At 43.0% G+C, this 21,744-nt stretch overlaps 1 protein-coding gene and 1 pseudogene across 3 annotated transcripts; both read right to left on the bottom strand.

Annotated features, from left to right (window-relative positions):
- Positions 1-859: 859 nt before the first annotated feature.
- LOC113148879 (ankyrin repeat and SOCS box protein 2-like) lies at positions 860-9,629 on the bottom strand. 3 transcript variants are annotated; one of them, XR_003297527.1, is made up of 11 exons: positions 9,532-9,629; positions 8,451-8,810; positions 7,685-7,795; positions 7,349-7,518; positions 7,104-7,259; positions 5,918-6,163; positions 5,573-5,744; positions 4,591-5,173; positions 4,357-4,510; positions 1,049-2,568; positions 860-896 (listed from the first exon to the last, which is right to left on the bottom strand). XR_003297527.1 is itself a non-coding variant. In XM_026340605.1 (10 exons), the coding sequence occupies exons 2-10, from the start codon at positions 8,801-8,803 to the stop codon at positions 2,429-2,431; spliced, it is 2,085 nt and encodes a 694-aa protein (XP_026196390.1). In that variant the 5' UTR covers positions 8,804-8,810; positions 9,532-9,629; the 3' UTR covers positions 1,044-2,428. The 3 variants fall into 3 exon arrangements, 1 of the variants encoding a protein (XP_026196390.1); XR_003297528.1 differs by lacking the exon at positions 9,532-9,629 and adding an exon at positions 9,387-9,486; XM_026340605.1 differs by lacking the exon at positions 860-896 and having other exon boundaries at positions 1,044-2,568.
- Positions 9,630-14,155: 4,526 nt separating this feature from the next.
- LOC113149669 lies at positions 14,156-17,615 on the bottom strand (annotated as a pseudogene).
- Between the last annotated feature and the right edge of the window lie 4,129 nt (positions 17,616-21,744).

Raw genomic sequence — 21,744 nt, 5'->3', positions numbered from 1 at the left:
GAGGCCCTCCTGGTCTGTTTGCCGCCTCCCGGCCGTCCGCCGGGGGCCCTCCTGGTCTGTTTGCCGCCTCCCGGCCGTCCGCCGGAGGCCCTCCTGGTCTGTTTGCCGCCTCCCGGCCGTCCTCCTGGTCTGTTTGCCGCCTCCCGGCCGTCCGCCGGAGGCCCTCCTGGTCTGTTTGCCGCCTCCCGGCCGTCCGCCGGAGGCCCTCCTGGTCTGTTTGCCGCCTCCCGGCCGTCCGCCGGAGGTCCTCCTGCTCTGCTGTGCCCGGGCCCTCCTCCGGGCCCCCTCCTCCCGCCCGGCTTGTTCCGCCCGGCCTGGTCGGTTCGGTTGACATATTCCGGGGTTTGGGTACCATTTGTTTCATCCGACCTTCACCATTCCTCCTTTTGTCATGTCTTTGTTGGTCGGCACTGGTTTTGACGTACTTCTGTTCACCCGTCACATCTCCCTACTACCTCCTCCCCGATACTGTTCATTAGTTGATTTATTGTGTTCGTCGATTTAATAAGATTCATATTCGGTTGTCCTGTCGATCTTGGCCATGGAGTCATCCGGAGCTATTACAACAACAGAAGTCATCTTAAGGCACAGTTTTTAAGGTTTAAGATCTTACAAAATATAACTGTATATAGAATTATATAAAAAACCCAACAACCCCACTGAGCAGCACCAGGAGACAGTGGAGAGGAAAAACTCTCTTTAGAGGAAGAATCCTCCAGCAGAACCAGGCTCAGGGTGGGCGTCCATCTGCCTCGACTGGTTGGAGTGAGTGGAAAGAGGAGAGAGTAAAAAAACAGCAGAAAATAAAAAACAATAACATGCAGAAAAAACACTGGACAGGTTGGTAGAACCAGTAACTGGACTCTGAAGATATACAACTCTGAGGAGGAGGATACCTGCAGAAGAGAACAGAGGGAGGGAGACAGAGAGGAGGAAACACAACTACAGGTGAGAGAAGTTAACAAAGTTAATGACATGAAATAGTAGAATTTGAATGGATAGAGGAGAGGAGCTCAGTGTATCAGTAGAGGTCCCCCAGCAGACTAACCTATAGCAGCAGAACTATCTGGAAACCACAAGTAAACCTGCAGTCTGAGAACAGAGAGTTCTGCTGCTCCAGGTCCCAACAACAATGAAAAAACACCACTGTTCCCAGCTTGATTAGACGTTTGGTCTTCAGATGTTTGAGATGCTGAGGGCTGTTTCTTTAGAATGACTGACTGACATTAAGGACATTTTGCTGAGAAAAGAGATTTGAGATTTAGTTGAAGATTGTTCAATCAAGGGTTTAAACCTGAAACAGAAGAAGAGAGACGGGTCTGTAATTCTCCAGAAGGGTCAAGAGCAGCTTCTTAAGCAGCAAGGTAACAGACTTATAGTTGACTATTTTAAACTGAGTCTACAACTTCTGTTCTTTTAGTTTAGGTCTGGGTGAGGTGTTAGAGCTTTTTCAGCAGATTTGTCTAACGTGTGAAACTGACTCTGGAAGGGGATTAATAGGAAGAGAAGTTGTTGCTGTTATTAATTGCTGTGTTTGTCTCTTCTGTACTGAAATGTAAAAAAAACGACAGGGTATAAGAGACATTCAATAATAAAAAAAATATAAATATATTGATCCTCTGGTTGAGAACAGACGGATGGAAGGACTCACCTTTTCAGGGTTTTTTGACAGACTGTGGTGATGATGATGAGGAGGAGGACTAAATGATTCAGACTTAAATTGTGTAATTCACAGGACACTTCGCCCCAAGTTTGACAGGGTCACAGGGGGGGCAGACTGACAACACACACCCCAGACCCTCAGACTAAAAGAACATCACCACCACGGAGATATTAAGTCTATTTATTCTTTAAATGAAAATAATGTTTTTGCATCATCACAAAATAATTTGAAAAAGTTTATAGTGAAAGTTGATGAATAAACAAACAATGTTACTGTTTCTATTTTAGTCGGCAAGTTTTTAAGGTGTGATGTGTGTGTCATTGTGCTGTTGTTAGGGACCTGAAATTAACGACATAACAACATGAAATTATCAGCTTCCTGTGGAGACTCATTAAAACGTCTCTAACCTCCATAATCCAGGTTCTCAGAGACCACACGAAGTCTGTGGGGAGAAGCTGATTCACCTTCGTCACTGTCGTCATGAGTTTGCTGTCAGAAACTTGTTTATGGTGAAACTGAACTAAACACTTTCATTTCCAAACTCACATTTTATTATAAATTAGTCAGACTGGGTTCATTAGGGTTAGGGTAATTTAGTTTTACAATAATAAAAATCAAAAACCGGAGGAACCGGAAACACCTGATGAAAGAACAACTGATGATGTCCTCACAGAACAAGCCATCTCTCTATGTGACCATTTTCATTATGTCTGCAGAAACCTCGACCTCCAGTAAACTGGTTAAACTGGGTAAGGAAGCTGGAGTTTAGCAGTTGTCGAACTGTGCCTCCTGATGTTGCAGGAACCGGATCAGACCTCCAGGCAACGGCAGCTTCTTCACCAGGTGGCGTTCAACCAGCTTCAAAATCTTAAGTCTGCACAGCTGCAGCAGCGGCCTTGGGGGGGCTGAAACACAAACAGTAACATGACTGGAGACACAACTGTAACTTCCCTAGATGACATAACCTTGGTCTTAAGTAACACTGAGAGGAATCTCTGAGTTAGTTTTGACCAGGATATCTGCTTTACTTCATACATAAAAGACATTTCTAGAACTGCTCCTTCCACCTGAGGAATGTTGGTAAAATTAGGAGCATCCTGTCACAAAGTGATGCTAAAAAACTAGTCCATGCATTTGTTACTTCCAGACTGGACTATTGTAATTCATTATTAATAGTTTGTCCCAATAACTGGTTAAAAAGTCTCTAGTTAATCCAAAATGCTGCAGCTAGAGTTCTGACTGGAATTAGCAAGAGAGATCATATTTCTCCTACGTTAGCGTTTCTCCATTGGCTCCCTGTAAGATCCAGAATATATACCTGCCTCTGCACAACATGGAAGCCCCTGTCAGGCATCATAGCAGCTAAGATGAGCAGGCACATAGATCAATACGTGGGCAGTGTCCAGAAAAGAATTGGTAGTAACACCATGGGAGCAAAGCACCAGCTACTGGTAGACAAAGCAGTCACCAGAGACTGTAAGACCAGACATACCAACCTGTGCACTGCCTGGATTGACTACAAAAAAGCCTATGACTCAATGCCCCACACATGGATCATGGAATGCTTGGAACTGTACAAGATCAACAGGACTCTAAGAACCTTTATCCAGAACTCAATTGGAAAGTGGAAAACAACCCTAGAAGCCAACTTCAAGCCAATTGCCCAAGTCAACCTCAAGTCCGGCATATACCAAGGAGATGCTCTGTCCCCACTGCTGTTCTGCATAGGCCTGAGCCCCCTCAGCCAGATCAACACCAAGACCGTCTACAGATACCGACTATGAAATGCCACAACCGTCAGCCACCTCCTCTACATGGATGACATCAAGCTGTATGCCAAGAGCGAATGAGACATCGACTTGCTGATACATACTACCAGGATATACAGCCAAGACATCGGAATGTCATTCGGACTGGATAAGTGTGGTCGGAGGGTAGCAAGGAGAGGAAAGGTAGTGAGAACTGAGGGGATAGAACTACCAGAAGGCAAGATAGCAGATGTTGAGGATAGCTACAAATACATTGGAATCCCACAGGAAAACAGCAACCACTAAGTACCTCCAAAGGGTAAGGCAAGTCCTGAGAAGTCAGCTGAATGGGAAGAACAAAGTCCGGCTCTGAGTACAAGATCAATAGAGGCTGGGGTCTACCATACCAGGCAGGACCCCAGGTGCAGGCTGTGCAAAACTCTCAGGCCTCTGGTAGAGGACCCGAGCTTGAAGGAATAAGACCGCTCCAAGGAAGGAGCGAGTGGGGAATGTTTACATATAGAAATATAATGTGCCTTAAATAATAACACAAATTAATTCTGATCAATTCTGTCTTTATTGAGAACAACCATAAAAACCCTCATAGTGGTAGTAGAGTCTTGTTAAGAAAATTAGTTTAGAGGTGTGGACTAGAGCTACTTCAACTGACAAAAACCAGTAACATTTTGAGTTTGCTCCGTACAAGAAGAATACAATTATGTGAGCCATGCCTCGCCAAAAGTAGCTTTCAGAAGATCTGCAATCAAGAATTGTTACTTTACGTAAAGCTGGAAAGGGTTACAAAGTGCTGTGAAAGACTTTTAGAAATCCACCAGTCTACAGTTGGCAAACAATCTACAAATGGAGACACTTTGGGACTGTGGCTATTCTACCAAGAAGTGGGCGACCAGTCAAAATGATCCCAAGAGCACAACAAAAACTCACCTGCTTTCTCCTTGATGATGCTCCAGCCTGAGTAGCTGTCCAGGTGTTCCATCAGCCTGGAGCACAAAGTCACATGACCAACATAGTCCAACAGGATATCAATGATCGGACCGGCCCACCGACTGATACTCGGGGCTGAGATCATCTCACAGAACTGTCAATGAATCAATAATCAGTAACAGAATTATGATTTAAACAATTGGTCTATTTATATAAACAGACAAGTTCAGGTACCTGAACGCCTCTCCTGGACTGTGACTCAGGCAGCTGACTGTCACGGTAGCGGAGCTCGTCTCTCTGTGATCGAGTAGTTTTGATTGGCGGATGAGGACCGCTGCCATAGACACAGTCGAAGCAGGAGAGAGCGTGGCCTCCGTGGTCCAATAGGTACTTGAACATTGATAAGTATTTCATAGAGAACATGTAGACGGCGGGGAAGGTGGTGGGGTGTGTGGGGATGCAGGCATTGATGTTGGCTCCATGCTTCACCAGCAGGGTGACAGTCTGGATGCAGCCCAGCCTCGCCGCCACCATCAGTGGTTTGAACATGTCCATGTTTGGGTCGGCACCAGCCGCCAACAGCATCTGTGTGGCATCAATGTTGTTGCTGATGACAGCAAAGTAGAGCGCGGTGCTGCGGCGGTCCTCATACAGCTTCGACCACTCTTCAGACAGCTGAGCGTTGACATCAAACCCCGCCTCAATCAGGGTCTCCAACACATCATCACGGTTACGCTCGGCTGCCAGGTGAAGTGGACTGATTCCAGTCCGCCGGATTCTGGCCTTACTTGTGGCTGGGATCAACATGGACACGATGCTGGAACAGGGAAACATTACAGGAATTAGTCTGGACCGCCCCAAACCTGAAGCTGATCACTTGAAACAGTGTTGATGTTAAAGACTAAAACATGGTTGTTTGTGTTCACTTTTTTAGTATTTATAAGTACTTTTAAAATATAACTCAGAAAAGTGAAGGTTAAATAAATACATTCTTATTCTTGGTCCAAAAGATGCAACTGTGTCTTCAGATTACACCAAAGAGATTAGTTAATATTTTACTGTTCTGTCTGGTCACCTCAGAATCTAACAGCTCAAGAATCATGTAGGACTTGAACCTTATCATCAGCAACATCAGACCATGTTTATAAGTTCATAGGCTCAATTCCTTTAAACAGCTGTGAATAAAGTGTATAGCGATAATTTCCAATGTGCCTACGTGTCACTTCCTTTCCGGGCGGCAACATGGAGTGGTAACAAGCCACTTTTTCCTGGTTTGTTGGCATCAGCATTCTGGGAGAGGAGGAACTCTACGATTTCCTCGTGTCCATTTTTAGCAGCTTCAAACAGAGCAGTGGCTCCATCAGCAGCTTGGGTGTTGATGTCTGCACCTGCAGGAACAGAAAGAATTCAGGGTTCTGATAGAGGAGTCCTTAATCAGAGCTTGGTCTATATCTGCAAGAATATGACGTCATTGTGATCATCCTCAACAAGCTTTAGCTGTGATGCTGCTAGAACAGCATTAAATAGTCAGAGAATTAATATCAATATCCCAACAGTTTACCATGTTTGAGGAGGAAGCGCAGTGTGGTGAGATGTCCACTCTGAGCTGCAGTAAACAGTGGAGAGATGCCAAACTTATTGGTGAGGTTGTGCTTTGCTCCGGCTTTCAGCAGCATCTCACAGATCTCCACATTGTTCTGAGCCACAGCTTCCTGAAGTGCAGTGCAACCATGTATGCAATGAGTGTTCACCGCCATTCCATGGTTCAGTAATACGGCCACCATTGCAGCATTGTTCCTCTCACAGGCTGCAGTAAAAGGAAAAACGTTAGCAACAGGCCAAAACCACAGAAACCAAGTTTATTAATAGTTTTATTATAATTTGGCAAGTTCAACCATTATAACATGACAGTAGACCTAATGATTCTCAACATTTTCAAGCAAAGGTGCAGAAACAAGCTACAAAGTGCTCAGATCATCTGTTGCTAACTAACGTTGATTCCTCAAGTTAAAATAATGACAGGACAAACCTGGAGTTGTCGGTGTGTACTTTCTGCAAGCTGGTGGAGAGACAGGCTTCAATACAGCAGCCCCAAATGTAGCCAAAGATTGTCTATGTGAAGTAAGAGGTAACACCTCTGAACAATCAGTGAGGATTGGATTTTAGTCTAGATCCAAAAACTCTTCTGTGGATCCTCCACACTACTACCTGCTATATTCTCACATAAGCTCACACAGACATTACATGGACTTTGTAATAGGGGGAACAGTACGTGTTAGTACCGAATAGTACTCCAGAAGTCAAAAAAACATCTAATAAAGTCACCCCAAAGACATCAGGTGAATCTGATTACTACCACATTATTATGGATCAGAGCAGTGTAAGACAACAGATTCTTTATTAAAATTAAAAAATAAGAGTCCTGTTAGCAGCTGGAGTTTAGAGACAGATCACTTTAATTCCGTCTGTAAACTCAGTGTTCAGGTGTTTAACTGATGTCACTTCCAGTTAGGGCAACATGGTGCTATAAGGGTTTTCCTGCAGGCCAGCTGGGAAATTTGCATGTCTTCTCTGTGTATGCATGGCTTTCATGCAGTGAGTTCAGTTGGCGACACTAAACTGCCCAAAGATGTGAAAGTGAAGTTGTTTTTCAGCCCTGAGGTACTTGTTGGCCTCAATGACAGCTGGGATCAAAGATAAGACAAACCATTAAAGGTAATGGATAGATGACTTGGTGTCTGTGTTACCTTTGTAGAGTGGAGTCTCTTTGTCATAGTTGGTGATATCAGGGTCAGCTCCACTTTGCAACAGCACTTGAACACATCTAAGTCGGTCTTTGCTGACAGCGATAAACAGCGCCGACTCCCCGCGATCGGTTCTTTTGTTGATCATCCCGGGCTGAGCTGAGGACAGAACCACAGAGGACATTACTGGTCGGGACTCTGATGTCTCTGATTCTGTATATTTCATAGTAGACTATGTGTGTATCTACCTGACAACAGGACCTTTAGACAGATTTCTTGGCCAAACCATGCTGCCTGGTGAATGGCGAGCCAGCCCGGTTTACTTGGCAGCATCAGGTTAGTTCCTGGATGCATCATCAATGCTTTGACTCTGCTCACGTCCCCATCACTTATTGCTTTGAATAGAGGCTCCTCCTCCCTGCAGGTAAAATACCCATCAGCCAGTATTCAGGTATTAATATTTGGGATCACATAATTTAATGAGCGAAACCTTCATAGTTGAACTCACAAAAACCATACAGGTGAAACAACAGGTGATTCAGGTAGTTCTGCTTGCAGGCATGTATTACGAATAGTGAACTCACTCTTCAGGTTCTGGAGCGATGAAGACCAGAGTCCCATCAGGTCTGCGATAAGCCACCATCCTCTTCCCAGAACCAGTCATGAAATGACTGATTGTCCCCTCAAATGTCTTCCTGCCACAGCAACACCAAGGAAACAGCTAATCAGAGCTTAGTCCTACCTGAAACCAGCCCTAGCTCTCAAAGAGTTAAACTGGGTCTACAGCCAGTCCTACCTCACAGAGGACGGGAAGAAGCATGTCAGTGAATACATCCCAATAATATCCAAAAATGTCAGCATCTAATGGAGAATCCCTCCCCAAACTCTTTTATGTCTGTGATCACCATATCTGCAGCTCTTCTGGCCTGTCACTTCCAGTGTCTCTTGATTCAGGAGGAGAACTCACTGCTAGTGTTGACCCCTTGGGTTGTCAGGTTGCTTCCACTGACAACCTTCTGGTCACACCTCAAAGCAGCTGTTTCCACAATAGGGGATATGAACATGGCTCTCTCAGAGTCTATGTTCCAAACTGCCTCATGGACAAGACAACAAGAGGCTCTCAGTTAAGCCCACTGCATGTTTGGATTTACTCAGTTTCCACAGGACTGAGCTTAGACCTGAGCTGATTTATAACTATTTTGTACCACTCTACCTCTCACCCTGATTCACCAGGCCTTTCTATGCTGGACTCCATGAATTCTCTGAGCAGAATGACATACATGTACAGGTAATGTGTTCAAATACTCACAACATGAAGCAGGAAAAAGAAAACTGCGTGAGTTCACGTACGGATCAGGAGGCTTTTCAGCTGGAGGATTTGGAGAACTGTAGTGTGCAGTGGTTTGAGTTGGAGTTGGATTATGGGGGTGTTTAGGTCTGGGTTGGTTGGTGTTACGTGCTGCAGGGTCCGTGCTGCTCTCAGGTTGGTGACGAGATATAGCAGAGGAGGTGGTGCTGGTTGTGCTGCTGGTTGTCCTGGAGTTGCTGGCTGTGTTGGCGTTGCTGCAGTGTGTGTCGGTCAGACTGCGTTCAATGGCGAGCTGCAGCAGTTCGTCGTCACTGAGATTACTGTAGAGGGAGTAATCTTCAACGCTGAGACCAGGAGCTGCTGATCCAGAATGAGAGATGCTGGCTGCTGACATGATGAAGCTGTGAGAACAGAAGATTACAAAGTGTATGTGGCTTATACACTTGCAGTACTGGTGTGGCAACTGCTGCCATTTTTAGTCAGTGGAAACCTGGCATAGTTCTTCAGTTCACCTTGCTGTGTGAGACAGAGACAAAAGGACCCCAGCAACAGGACAAGGAAGCTGGAGAAAACTGAATTTTAGGCAAAATGCTGCAATGGAGCTCAGCAACAGCTGGGTGAGAGTCAGCCAGGGTCATCTTGATTCTAGTAGAAACTGGTGCAGAAGTCAGAACAGTGCTTGGAGGTAAACATGCTCAGTTCAGCCCACCTCTAAAACTACCCCTTTACCGGAGCACTGTGATTTGTGGCTGTAAATGTGAATCAAAACCATCTATAATAGCTTGAAGACAGAATCAGAGTCCATTTTTAACAGACCACTGCTGGCTGAGCTGAAGAAACCTAACCCTAACCAAGCAACACAACTGAACAAACTAGTTGTCTTTCTGTGTGGAATATAAATCCCAGTGTTGTCGCCATATAAAGCATTTGTAGAGATTTAATAATTATAATTTTTTAAAAGATACTGTTATAATTACATCAGTTTCAGGCTAAATTCCTACGTCCAAGTAGAATTCAGGAAGGACAGAAATCCAATGTTTTAAAAAAGACATAGTAAGTTGTGAGAGCAAAACACAGACAAGCTGCAGAGACCGAATGAGACTCAACAACAAAGCTCCTCACCTTTTCTAAAAGGTCCAGTGTCCTCTGAGTGAAAAGGTGTCTGTGTTTATTAGTCTGTTTTTCTGTCTCTGATGTTGTCTGCACATGACACAGTGTGGGGGTTGGGTGGGTGTTCAGGTCTATTTTAGGGACCAGCAGTCTCAGCTTTGTGACCAGCTGACCTCATTACTTGCTCTAATGTTAAAGGTCTGATTACATCAAACTACTGCAGAGTCATTGCAAAACAACAGACTATGACTGTTCATTTAAACTGATGTTTAAAGTAATATAATACATTTACTCAAGTACAATTCTCAGATACTTTTAATGGAGCTTTTTCATTTCATGTTAATTTTACACAACTTAATATATTTGACAGCTTTATTTACTTAAAACAGAATCTAATAAACTAATAAATATGAGGTTACAATTAAAATAAGAAATTTACAGTCTAATGCACATTTACATCTGGGATGTGTGTTAGATTTGTTGGTGGATCAGGGGATGGTGGAGAGAACAGACAGAGAGGTGAGTACAAAGCAAGACTTCTACTGAAAAAACTAAGCAAACACAGGCAAATAAGTGGCATCAGCACCAAATAATCTCCCAGACTAAAACGTGGTCAGAGAAATCAGTCCAAAAAGCCCAAATCCTCAATGCATAACTCTGATCCAGAATCACACAAAAACAGTGCTAAAATCCTCTGGAATCCAAATATCAGTAGTAGTAGTTCACAGATCCAAATCCACTTATCCTTCAATCCTTAACCACTAATCGAAAATTGTTATTTCAGGTCCAAGATCCAATTGCAAAAGTGTAGACTTACAGAGACATAGAACAGGCAGAGTCAGGAGATCAGGGACACTGAAATATGTTATATCTTCTTCTCTTTCGGCTTTTCCCATCAGGGGTCGCCACAGCGAATCATCCTTCTCCACCTAAATCTATCATGAACATCTTCTACCCTAACACTAGCCAACCTCATGTCCTCTGTTAAGACATCCATATATCTCCTCTTTGGTCGTCCTCTTGCCCTTCTGCCTGGCAGCTCCATCTCCAACATCCTTCTACCAATATACTCACTATCCCTCCTCTGAACATGTCCAAACCATCTCAGTCTGGCCTCTCTGACTTTGTTGCTAACTCAGTCAACGTGAGCCGTCCCTCTGATGTACTCGTTCCTTATTCTGTCTAACCTGGTCACTCCTAAGGAGAACCTCAACATCTTCATCTCTGCTACCTCCATCTCAGCCTCTTGTCTCTGTCTCACTGCTACCGTCTCTAACCCATAGAGCAGAGCTGGTCTCACCACTGTCTTGTACACCTTTCCTTTGAGTCTTGCTGACACTCTTTTGTCACACAACACTCCTGACACTTTCCTCCACCCGCTCCAACCTGCCTGCACTCGCCTCTTCACCTCTTTTCCACACTCTCCATCACACTGAACTGTTGACCCCAAGTACTTAAACTCCTGTACCTTCTTCACCTCAGCCCCCTGTAACCTAACACTTCTACCTTGATCCCTCTCATTCAGACACATGTATTCTGTCTTACTACGACTGACCTTCATGCCTCTTCTTTCCAGAGCAAACCTCCACCTCTCTAGCTGTTCCTCTACCTGCTCTATACTCTCACTGCAAATCACAATGTCATCCGCAAACATCATTGTCCAGGGAGATTCCTGTCTGACCTCATCTGTCAGCCTGTCCATCAACATAGCAAACAAGAAGGGACTCAAAGCTGATCCTTGGTGTAGTCCCACCTCCACCTTGAACTCCTCTGTCTGACCTACAGCACATCTCACCACCGTCATACTTCTCTCATACATGTCCTGAACTACTCTGACGTACTTCTCTGCCACTCCAGACGACCTCATACAGTACCACAGCTCCTCCCTCGGCACCCTGTCATACGCCTTCTCTAAATCTACAAAGACACAATGCAGCTCCTTCTGACCATCTCTGTACTTTTCCATCAACACTCTCAAAGCAAAAATGGCATCAGTTGTGCTCTTACGGGGCATGAAACCATACTGCTGCTCACAAATCTCCACCTTCTTCCTAAGCCTGGCTTCCACTACTCTTTCCCACAGCTTCATTGTGTGGCTCATCAACTTTATTCCTCTATAGTTGCTGCAGTTCTGCGTGTCACCCTTGTTCTTAAAGATCGGAACCAGAACACTTCTCCTCCATTCCTCAGGCATCTTCTCACTCTCTAGAATCCTATTGAACAAACTGGTTAGAAACTCCACTGCTGTCTCTCTTAAGCACTTCCACACCTCCACAGGTATGTCATCAGGACCAACACCCTTTCCACTCTTCATCCTTTTCAGAGCCTTCCTAACCTCATCCTTTCCAATCTCTTCTATTTCCTGCTCCACAACATCAACATCTTCCTCTCTTCTTTCCCTGTCATTTTCCTCATTCATCAGATCCTCAAAATACTCCTTCCATCTTTTCTGCACACTCTCCTGGGTTGTTAGCACCTTTCCATCTCTGTCCTTAATCACCCTTACCTGTTGCACATCCTTCCCATCTCTATCTCTCTGTCTGGCTAGCCTGTACAAGTACTTCTCTCCTTCCTTTGTGTCTAACCTGTCATACAGCTCATCGTAAGCTTTCTGTTTGGCCTTTGCCACCTCCATCTTCACTCTACGCTGCGCTTCCTTGTACTCCTGTCTACTTTCCTCAGTCCTTTCTACATCCCACTTCCTTCTAGCTAACTTCTTCCTCTGGACGCATTCCTGTACTTCCTCATTCCACCACCAAGTGTCTTTACCTTCTTTCCTCTTTCCAGATGACACACCTAGCACCTTCCTACCTGTTTCCCTGATAACTTCTGCTGTGGTTTCCCAGTCATCTGGAAGCTCATCCTGACCACCCAGAACCTGTCTCAACTTCTGCCTGAATTTTCTTCATTCTTTAGCTTCCACCACTTGGTCTTCTTCTCTGACTTCCCTCTTTTCTTCTTCCTGACCTCCAGAGTCATCTTGCACACCACCATGCGGTGCTGTCTGGCTACATGCTCTCCTACCACCACTTTGCAGTCACTAACCTCTCTCAAATGACCTCGTCTACATAGTATGTAGTCCACCTGCGTACTCCTACCTCCACTTCTGTATGTCACTCTATGTTCCTCTCGCTTCTGGAAGTAAGTGTTGACTACAGCCATTTCCATCCTCTTAGCAAAGTCCACCACCATCTGTCCTTCCAGATTCCTTTCCTTCACACCAAACCTGCCCATCACCTCCTCATCACCTCTGTTGCCCTCACCAACATGCACATTGAAGTCTGCTCCAACAACAACTCTCTCTCCTCTGGGGATACTCTCTATGACCTCATCAAACTCACTCCAGAATCTCTCCTTCTCTTCTAACTCACAGCCAACTTGTGGCGCATACCCACTGACTACATTCATCATCACCCCTTCAATTTCTAGCTTTATGCTCATCACCCTGTCTGAGACTCTTTTCACCTCTAGAACATTGTTCACAAACTCCCCCTTCAAGATCACTCCTACCCCGTTTCTCTTCCTATCAACACCATGGTAGAACAGTTTGTATCCTCCTCCGATACTACGTGCCTTGCTGCCCTTCCACCTTGTCTCCTGCACACACAGAACATCTACCTTTCTTCTCTCCATCATGTCTGCCAGCTCTCTGCCTTTCCCTGTCATCGTACCAACGTTAAGAGTCCCTATTCTCAAATCTATGTTCCTGCCTTTTCCCTTCTCTCTCTGACCACGAACCCTTCTGCCTCCCCTCTTTCTTCGACCAACAGAGGGGAGGCAGAAGGGTATGTTATATGACCACAAATAAACAAACTCAATATTTCTAATCTGATCAAACAGAAACAGTCCTGATCACGTCTTTATTTAACAAAACCATTAAATACACAGAGCAATGCTGTAAAAAGTAAATGAAACAGCATTTTTAATGACTGGTTAAACTTTTGGCAGCAAAAATCCTGAATCCACAGCTACGGGAAAGTTCTTCCTAGAGGTCTGGTTCTGAATGGACTCTGACTCCAATAGAAGGATTTGCGTCTCTTAAGTCATTCTGTAGTAGATTTACTGTGATGTTTAGGATAATTCGCCTGCAGCATCACTCAGCCTCTTCTGAACTTCAGCTTGCAGTCAGACACTGATATTATCCCTGTAGGAGACCTTCTTAAACTTGAGAATTCATTTCCACCTACATAATGGCAAACTGTCCAGGTCTAGGCAGCAAAGCACACAAGAAATGTTTTAGTCTGTAAGGACTGAAACATCTATGCAGATTTTATTTTAAGAAACAAATATTTCTGTTAATACCTCAGGACTAAAATCATTGTTTGTTTTGTTGAGCAATAGATTGTTGGTGGAAGGGATGTGAACTATGCGTCTAAGTCTATGAGAAACTTTCTGTTGACAGAATTCAGCTTCACAGTAAAAACTCTGAGCTATGAAATCTAAACACATCACAGTAAAGAGGAAACATTTCTATATAACATGTTGTTGATCTAAAACCTGAACCAATCAAATATTAGATCAGATGAAATCCAGGTGTTTCCCATCATGCTACGATATAGTTTGTGGAGAGCGCCTACGAGTTTCACTAGGTTATCAATCCCTACATATGCGCGACATCAGTGATATCTGTCATGCACTGTGCACTGATCACTGGTGATCAAATCTGCACAGAGCTAGCTCATCTAGAACGAACCAAATTACAGATGGTTTCAGGTGAGTGAGTAGTCGACATGATGAGACGTCTAACTCCAACCAGATGTCTGATCTTCAGCCTGCAGAGCTGCATCAGAGGATGAGGAGTAACTGTAGCTCAAACAGAAATGTAATAGGAACTGTCTTAGTAGGAATCTGTAGAGTCAGTTTTCTGTAGTATGAAAACTCAAGGAACAATTTAGCTGTGAAACTTCCAGAACCGATTAATAAAATAAATATTCTGAAGAACACAGAAACCATTTATAGGAAATATGAAACACTTTTACGAACTCAGCAGAACGTGGACGTAAAAAGAGAAGATAAGTTCATTTTGACTTGATTTAGCTGGGAAGTTAATCATCTCTAAGCTCTTGGAGACAGAATGTTTTTGGATTATAAAAGAAAGGTAAGTGACCAGACGTTTCAGACCCAGATAGCAAGATCTCTGAGAGGTTCAGACCATTTGTGATTGTTATGAACAGCTACATGAAGAGGCAGAAGACCGGATTTCATGGAACGGTTAGCATCAGCTTTCAGAGAGAGCAGCACCTCCACAGCTGAAACATGGCCATTCTTAGAGGCTTCATACAGTGGCGAGGCTCCATCTCCTGCCTGTCCATTTGTATCTGCACCTGAAAAACATAAAAACATCTTCAGAAACTAGAAGTAGTCCCTCACAGTTGTCTCCACTAATAAGTCGAGCTGCAGTTTATGTGCATTTGTACAGACTCGTTTTCTAATCAGTTCATCATGAATCCAAGTGGACATTTGTGCCAGATTCCCCAGAGGCATTTGTGAGACATTGTGTTGATAAGAATAGGTCAGATGTGAGGTCACAGTGACCTTGTGTCTTGACAGTCAAAGTTCATCCTTAAGTGGATGTTTGTGCCAAATTTGAAGAAATTCCCCCAAAGAGTAAAATTTCATGTTGAACATAAGGTACAGAGACAAATTACAACAAACATTAATATGACTACGAGATATAAAAGCTGCTTCCTTTAGAGACAAGTTCTTGATAGTGACAGGTTTGTAGTACTCACCGCTGTAAGCAAGCAGTTGGATCATGTTGACATGTCCATGCTGTGCAGCTACAAAGAGCGGTTGGATGCCAAAGATATTTCTGGTTTGTAGATTGGCTCCAGCCTCCAGCAACATCCTGCAGAGATTTAGTTGACCATGTCTGCTGGCTTCATGAAGAGCAGTTCCTCCCAGACTGCAGGAGCAATTTACCTGTGCTCTAGACCTCAGCAACAGGTCTACAACAGCTTCATTTGGATACTCACAGGCTAAAACACAGCAATTAAACCAGGAGGTGCTATCCTGTTCAATTCTCATGCTGCCTTTATAAGTGTCAACAAAGCAGCAGGATTTTGTCCATGTAAACTATTTTATTTTCAATTGTCCCTACCAAAGTGACATTATTGCACATTTCATTTGTGATGTCACCTGTGAACAGTGGAGTGTCTCTGTCCTTGCTGGTAATGTTCAGGTTGGCTCCATGCTTCAGGAGAAAGTCAACACAAGAAATGTTTCCTCTACTGGCAGCAAGCAGCAGAGGAGTCTGGCTCTTCAAACTAAGGTTGTTCACTGAGTCAGGGTAAGCTGAGGACAGAAGTGAAAAATCAAACCGTCACATATCCTGGTTAAACTGTCATTTATTGGTTTAGTTTTATCTTCATAGCTCCGTAAACAATCTCTCCAAAGTTACAATTTAGTGGCAGGAGGCACAAACCTGAACACAAAACTGCAGCATTGATATGGCAGCTGCTGTTTAATGCTTCAAACTTTTATATGCCGGTAATTACTTAGTGAGTTCAAAGATAGAACAGACGACCAGACCAAAGTAGTGACTGTGGAACACTTGGTAGGGCAGTCATCTACAAACCCCAAGGTTGGTGGTTCAACTCATAGTTCACCCCTGTTCTTGGCCACATGTCGAATTTTCCCTGAACAAGACATTTACCTCCAGCCATTGGCACTTTACAAGAAGGCAGCTTGCCTACAAGAATTCCTGCAAAGGCATTTAAAACATATCTATTATAATTATTAGGATATGGCCTGTGGGAACATGAATGTCTATTCAGAATTAAATAATTTGAAGTAATACAGGATCAGATCCTGGACATCAGGTAGAATCCACTGTAACAATCAGCTACATTTCATAACAAGACATGTTAAAAAGAAGTCATAGTGTGTGAGTTTATAAACCAATATTCAGCTTAGTACATATTAAATCTTTGAACCAGATAACAAGGCAGGTTCATTCATAAAGGTAGAAACTACCATAATGCGAGTCCCTGTAGGACAATTCAAGAAATTGTAGAAGTTCATAAAACATGTTTTCAGCCTTTATAGAACTGGGTATTTATTAATGAATGGAACAGAAAATATCTACAACACAAAGTGATATCCAAAGAAGGTTAATGAATTGATAAGGCACAATCAGCACATGATTTATTACATGAAGGAAAGTATGGGTTCACACACTGTAATTATGTGTTATGTAATTCAAATCAAGTCCTGTCCTTCAAACAATTGTAAATCAGCAGCATTACTGACCTTTGATGAGGGTCCTGACACACTAACTGTCCATAATAAGCAGCTTCATGAAGAGCAATCCAGCCGTCAACGTTTGGCTCTATCACACTCGGGGACCTCTGTCTGACCAATTCCATCAAAGCCTCGGCATCTCCATTTGCAATCAGAGACTGTAAAGGACTTAGCTCTCTAAATCATAAACAGATAAACTGTGAGGACCACAACTGAGACGAAGAGTATCAAATCTTCTAGATTCTCAATCATCCAAGTCACGGTTGTCCCTAAATTGCTGTTCAGCATCAACTGCTCTTGTTTTAAGTTCCTGAAGATGTTTCACCTGCTATCCAGGAGGCTGGACCAACTGGCAGGAAATCCAGGATTATAAACCCAGAGGCGTTAGTTAGCATTTGATGGTCACCTGTTGCCACCTAGTTTCATGTGTGTCCCTGTGACAACCTGAAACAGTGTGAATGACTGTGAAACCGCCTGGGTAATAATGAAAGAACTGGACTGTAAGTGGGTGATCTTCCCTGTCCAGGATATGAACATTACTGTCTTCAAAAGAAGTGTCCCTTGTCTTTCAGATGAGTCCTGTCCTGAAGACTGGACTGGATCTTACTCTGTGTTTGTGAAGCTCTTGTTTGGTTTCTCCTATGTACAAATCTGTACGTTCTTCACCGCATTAAACTGCAGATTCTCGTTACTACATATGTGTCTGGATGTTTTGTCCTTAGGTGGACCAGTTTCTATCTCAGAGTGTTGCTCAGTTTTAAATTTACAGGGATGCTGTCTTTTTTGAAGATCCTCCTAAGCCTTTCTGACACTCCAGCAAGGATGACAATGCCCTTACATCTGTTGCCTCCCATTTTTACTACCACTGCCTACAGATCTGAGTACTGCTCATAACTCCCAGAAGGCTGCTGCAGTTCTAGTTCACTCAACCAGTTATTAAGTCCAAAGGTTCACATACTTTTTCAACCCTGCACTGAATGTTTACATGTTATGTTCAATAAAAACATATAATGTTTGTGTTTTATCATTTTCAGCAGACTGTGTTTTTGTATTGTTGTGAGTTAGATAGATAGATAGATAGATAGATAGATATAAAATAGTTGAAGATTTGGTAAATTGCTTTAAAAGAAAGAGCAGCAGAGGTTAAATCTGCAGCGCCTGGGATAAATAAGTGCTCTCCATGTAAACAACAGAAGGTCAGTTGAGTTGAGCTCTTTAAACTTTGGCTGAACTTGTGGGTAAATTTGAGATCAGCGACTGAAAGCCGTTGAGGTCAACAGTATCTTTTCTTCCTGTGTCCTGAAGCAAAACTACTAGAACATACTGAGCTGTGCAGATCTGCTGAAATATAACAGAACTTTTCCTTTTGTTTGAATCTGAAATGTTTACATTTCAAATGCTTCTTCACACTATTTAAACTGAACATATTGACAAAGATCAGATTATTCATAAACTTCAATTATAAATACATCGATCAGTCACAATATTAACGACCTGTGGGTTTTAAGGGGTCAGCATGGGCATCTTGCAGCAGCACAGTCGCATTCAGTTGTGATTCACTGTGTAGTGACATTAGTAACATTAAAGTCCCAAATAGCAAGATTTGGTCCTTTGGTGCTTGGCTCCCCCTAAATTTACTGAGAACAAGTCACTTTTTTACACAACTGTCGTTAATACAGTCGTGCTTTGACGCATCCTCTGGACAGCAGTATACGCATTTGTTTATAATCTGAATGTAATGATCTCAGATCTGGACTCAAAAGCACTAAGCGCTACCAGCAAAGCTAATTACAAAAACGTCGGTAGAGTAGAGGCTAGTTAATTTTCTACTGGTGCCACTTCCAGATTAGATTAGATTCCAGATTACTGATAGCCTCTGCCTACAGCAGTATGTCTACCTGTTTGATGTTAAGCTTACTTACTTAGTGGCTGTGTGTAGTTCACATCCTCTGATACATTAGCATACACCGAAACCTGTACAGTCAGAGTGAAAGTAGATGGTTAATAAGGAACCAACATATGATCCTCTCCCTTCATTTTTACCAGTAGCACCCAATAGGCCACAGCACACTCTGTGTATCTTTCTAGTGGGTCCCTTGCAGTAAGTTATTCAGTTCACTGAAAGTGAGTGCATTAAATCATCGGTACGCTTTTAGCTTGGTTATCAAAATGTTGCAGACTGGTCCATAAAAACAACTCCCGCATGCATCCTCACTCCATCATTCATTCGAAACATCCAAAACCTCCACCCTTTTATACAGTTTTAATTTCACATTGTTGTGACCTGGGATGCAAGTGAAAATATTATACAACCTAATGTAATTTAATTAACTTAAAAAATTCCAAAATTTCTATATAAGCAAAGTATACAATTTGGTTATGTGAAGGTTTCATTTGTTTGACTCAGGCCCCAAAGATCAACCAACTGTTTAACTGTTGAAAACACAAAGCAGCTGTGTGTGAGCAGAGAGTAAGTGAGCAGTAATTCAGTCTGAGCCCCACTTCTCTCACTTTGAGGCCAAAAATAAAACGTAGATTAGGTCGTACCTGTGAAACAGTCCACTGAATTTCCCGCAGAAGTCCTGTATTTGTTTCTGTAGCAGCCGTTGATCTGTGTTTGGGTTAAAGCAGAAAGAGTCAGGTGGTTTCTGCAGCACCAGAGAGTCGGCCAAGCACTGAATCTGAAACTCTGCTGGCTGAAAGTCAATTGACAATAGGGAGAAGCTTCCTGTCCGATTCTGTCAGCAACACTGATGACGAACTACACTTCTAGACATTTCTTATTCACAGATCAGTGACTGGAGAGTTACTGTGTGGAAGCAAACAACAATCTGACAAAATGTCAGAGCAGACAGACCAGGTGAAAAGGTGTTGCACAGGTGAGCTCAATGGAACAGATTGACCAGAAGAAAACAGCTGTGGGCTGAACCCCAGGAACAGAGCTGACAGACAGACAAGATAGTGAACTGCCTCCACACACTAAGTTGGCCCGGGTCATGACAGGCAGCATTAGGAAGCAGAGACAAAAAGCTGGAGTCAGCATAGACAGTTTGTAACTTCACATTTAGTCATTTATCAGATGCCTTTATCCAAAGCAACTTACAAGGCAAAGGCAGGGTAAGCGCAAGAAGGTCTAGCGTAAGGACCCTTACTGGAGGTAGACCCCGCATGGAGGGCGGTGACGTTACTACTAGACCAGGGGTCGGCAACCTCCGGCTCCGCTCATATTGCGGCTCCGCGTGGCTTGGGAAAATAAATTATAATTATTTAATTGAATACAGAATGAAAAATAGAGTGATACTAAGAACCTTCCAAGACCGGACAAACTCGTGTTTGAAACATGGAATTCATCCCAGACACCTACATAAACACGAAGAAATCTACATTTTAAGTCCTGTCGATCTTCGGCTCCACATACGTATGTGAGCAGCTATTCTCCATCATGAACTACGTTAGAAACAAACACCGCTCACGCCTCAGGACAGCTCACTGCGTGAAGATGAAAGTGACTTCGTAAAGGCCCGATCTGCAGACGCTTTGTCAGAGGTTCAGGAGCAGAAGTCCCATTAACCAAGTTAAATAAGTATTTATGCAAATAATTAGCAAATATTTATTTTTCATTGTTTAGTGACGTAGTGTTTTTTTCCCATTTATTTTTTTAAATCAGGTCAAGGCTCAGCTACACGCTCCGAAAGCCCAAAGGCGATATAAGGACGACGGCTCACGGCATTTTCTGTTTGCTACATAGATAATTTAAGTTCAGCTTTTTAATTCATTCTTAAGAGACCTTCAATTCGGGGTGTTTTTTCTTTCTTTTTTTTTGTCATTATTTTTTTGAAAGTTTAAAATGTGTTCGTTACATGAATGAAATTTAATTTTCTCTGAAGCACTTAATAAATGTCATTAGAAATACACTATAGCTGTTTACACAAAGCGTAAAGGTAAAAAATAAAACTATGTTATCTTCATTTTAGATGTCAAAAAGTATTTGCGGCTCCTAGTGTTTTCTTTTCTGTGGAAACCGGGTCCAAATGGCTCTTTGGGTGTTAAAGGTTGCTGACCCCTGTACTAGACTATCCAGCCGCCTTAGATCAGGTGTTTCCCATTATGAGGTTTTACAGTCTGTGGAGATCAGCTGCAGCTCCTGCAGCTAATTCCAGTCAGAACTCTGTCTGCAGCATTTTGGATTAACTGGAGGCTTTTTAATGAGTTATTGGGACATCCTATTAATAATGAATTACAATAGTCCAGTCTGGAAGTAACAAATGCATGGACTAGTTTTTCAGCATCACTTTGGGACAGGATGCTCCTAATTTTAACAATGTTTCTCAGGTGGAAAAAGGCAGTTCTAGAGATTTCTTTTATGGACAATATAAAGGAGATATTCTGGTGAAAGATAAGAAGTAAATACAAAAAGTAGAGAGAAGAGTGATGTGTATTGATTTTTTTGTAACTTCGTGCCCCAATTTATTATAGCATTTTGTTCACATCATCACTAGATTAAATATAATTTCTCTCTATGGATGTATTTTCATGTCCCCAGTTCTACACATATGTCAGTGTTTCAGCTACCGGTTGAATTTTACCCTCTTTACAAACAGGATCCGAGTGTCTCCATCTTCACTCAGCACAATGCAGAAACCCACCACTTACACAGGATCCTGTAGGAATGTTGACTCAGTTTTTCCAGTGAACTGACTGGTCAGTGTTTGGGCTGTGGACATGTTTTGATCTGATCCCCTGAAACTTAACCAGCATTTGTTACCATGGTGAGAAGATAGTAATCTCAGTTAGTGCTACAGGCTCTACGGGCTACTTCAGGGTTCAGGTTTAGTGGACTCTGAGTTTTTTGTTTCAGAAACAGAGCTGGTGTTAACTCTGTGAAGCTGCTGCTGCAGATTTTCTTCGGCGATTCCTACTTTCTCCTCCTGCTGAGTCTGTAGACACTTTCTGACACAGATCAGTTCCTCATACAGTTTTAAA

The sequence above is a fragment of the Anabas testudineus genome, chromosome 24, assembly GCF_900324465.2.
Source record: "Anabas testudineus chromosome 24, fAnaTes1.2, whole genome shotgun sequence".
In the NCBI taxonomy this organism is placed as follows: Eukaryota; Metazoa; Chordata; class Actinopteri; order Anabantiformes; family Anabantidae; genus Anabas; species Anabas testudineus.
Note: the sequence above shows the minus strand (reverse complement) of the source record. Positions and strands in the feature narration are given on the sequence as shown.

What these genes read in the sequence shown, in the direction of transcription:
- LOC113148879 (XM_026340605.1), bottom strand. Translation starts at nt 8,803, where the DNA reads ATGTCAGCAGCCAGCATCTCTCATTCTGGATCAGCAGCTCCTGGTCTC. An exon ending in TCTAAAGGTCCTGTTGTCAG is followed by an intron (nt 7,260 to 7,348) that starts GTAGATACACAC and finishes TTCTGTCCTCAG; the next exon opens with CTCAGCCCGGGATGATCAAC. An exon ending in GCGCTTCCTCCTCAAACATG is followed by an intron (nt 5,745 to 5,917) that starts GTAAACTGTTGG and finishes CTGTTCCTGCAG; the next exon opens with GTGCAGACATCAACACCCAA.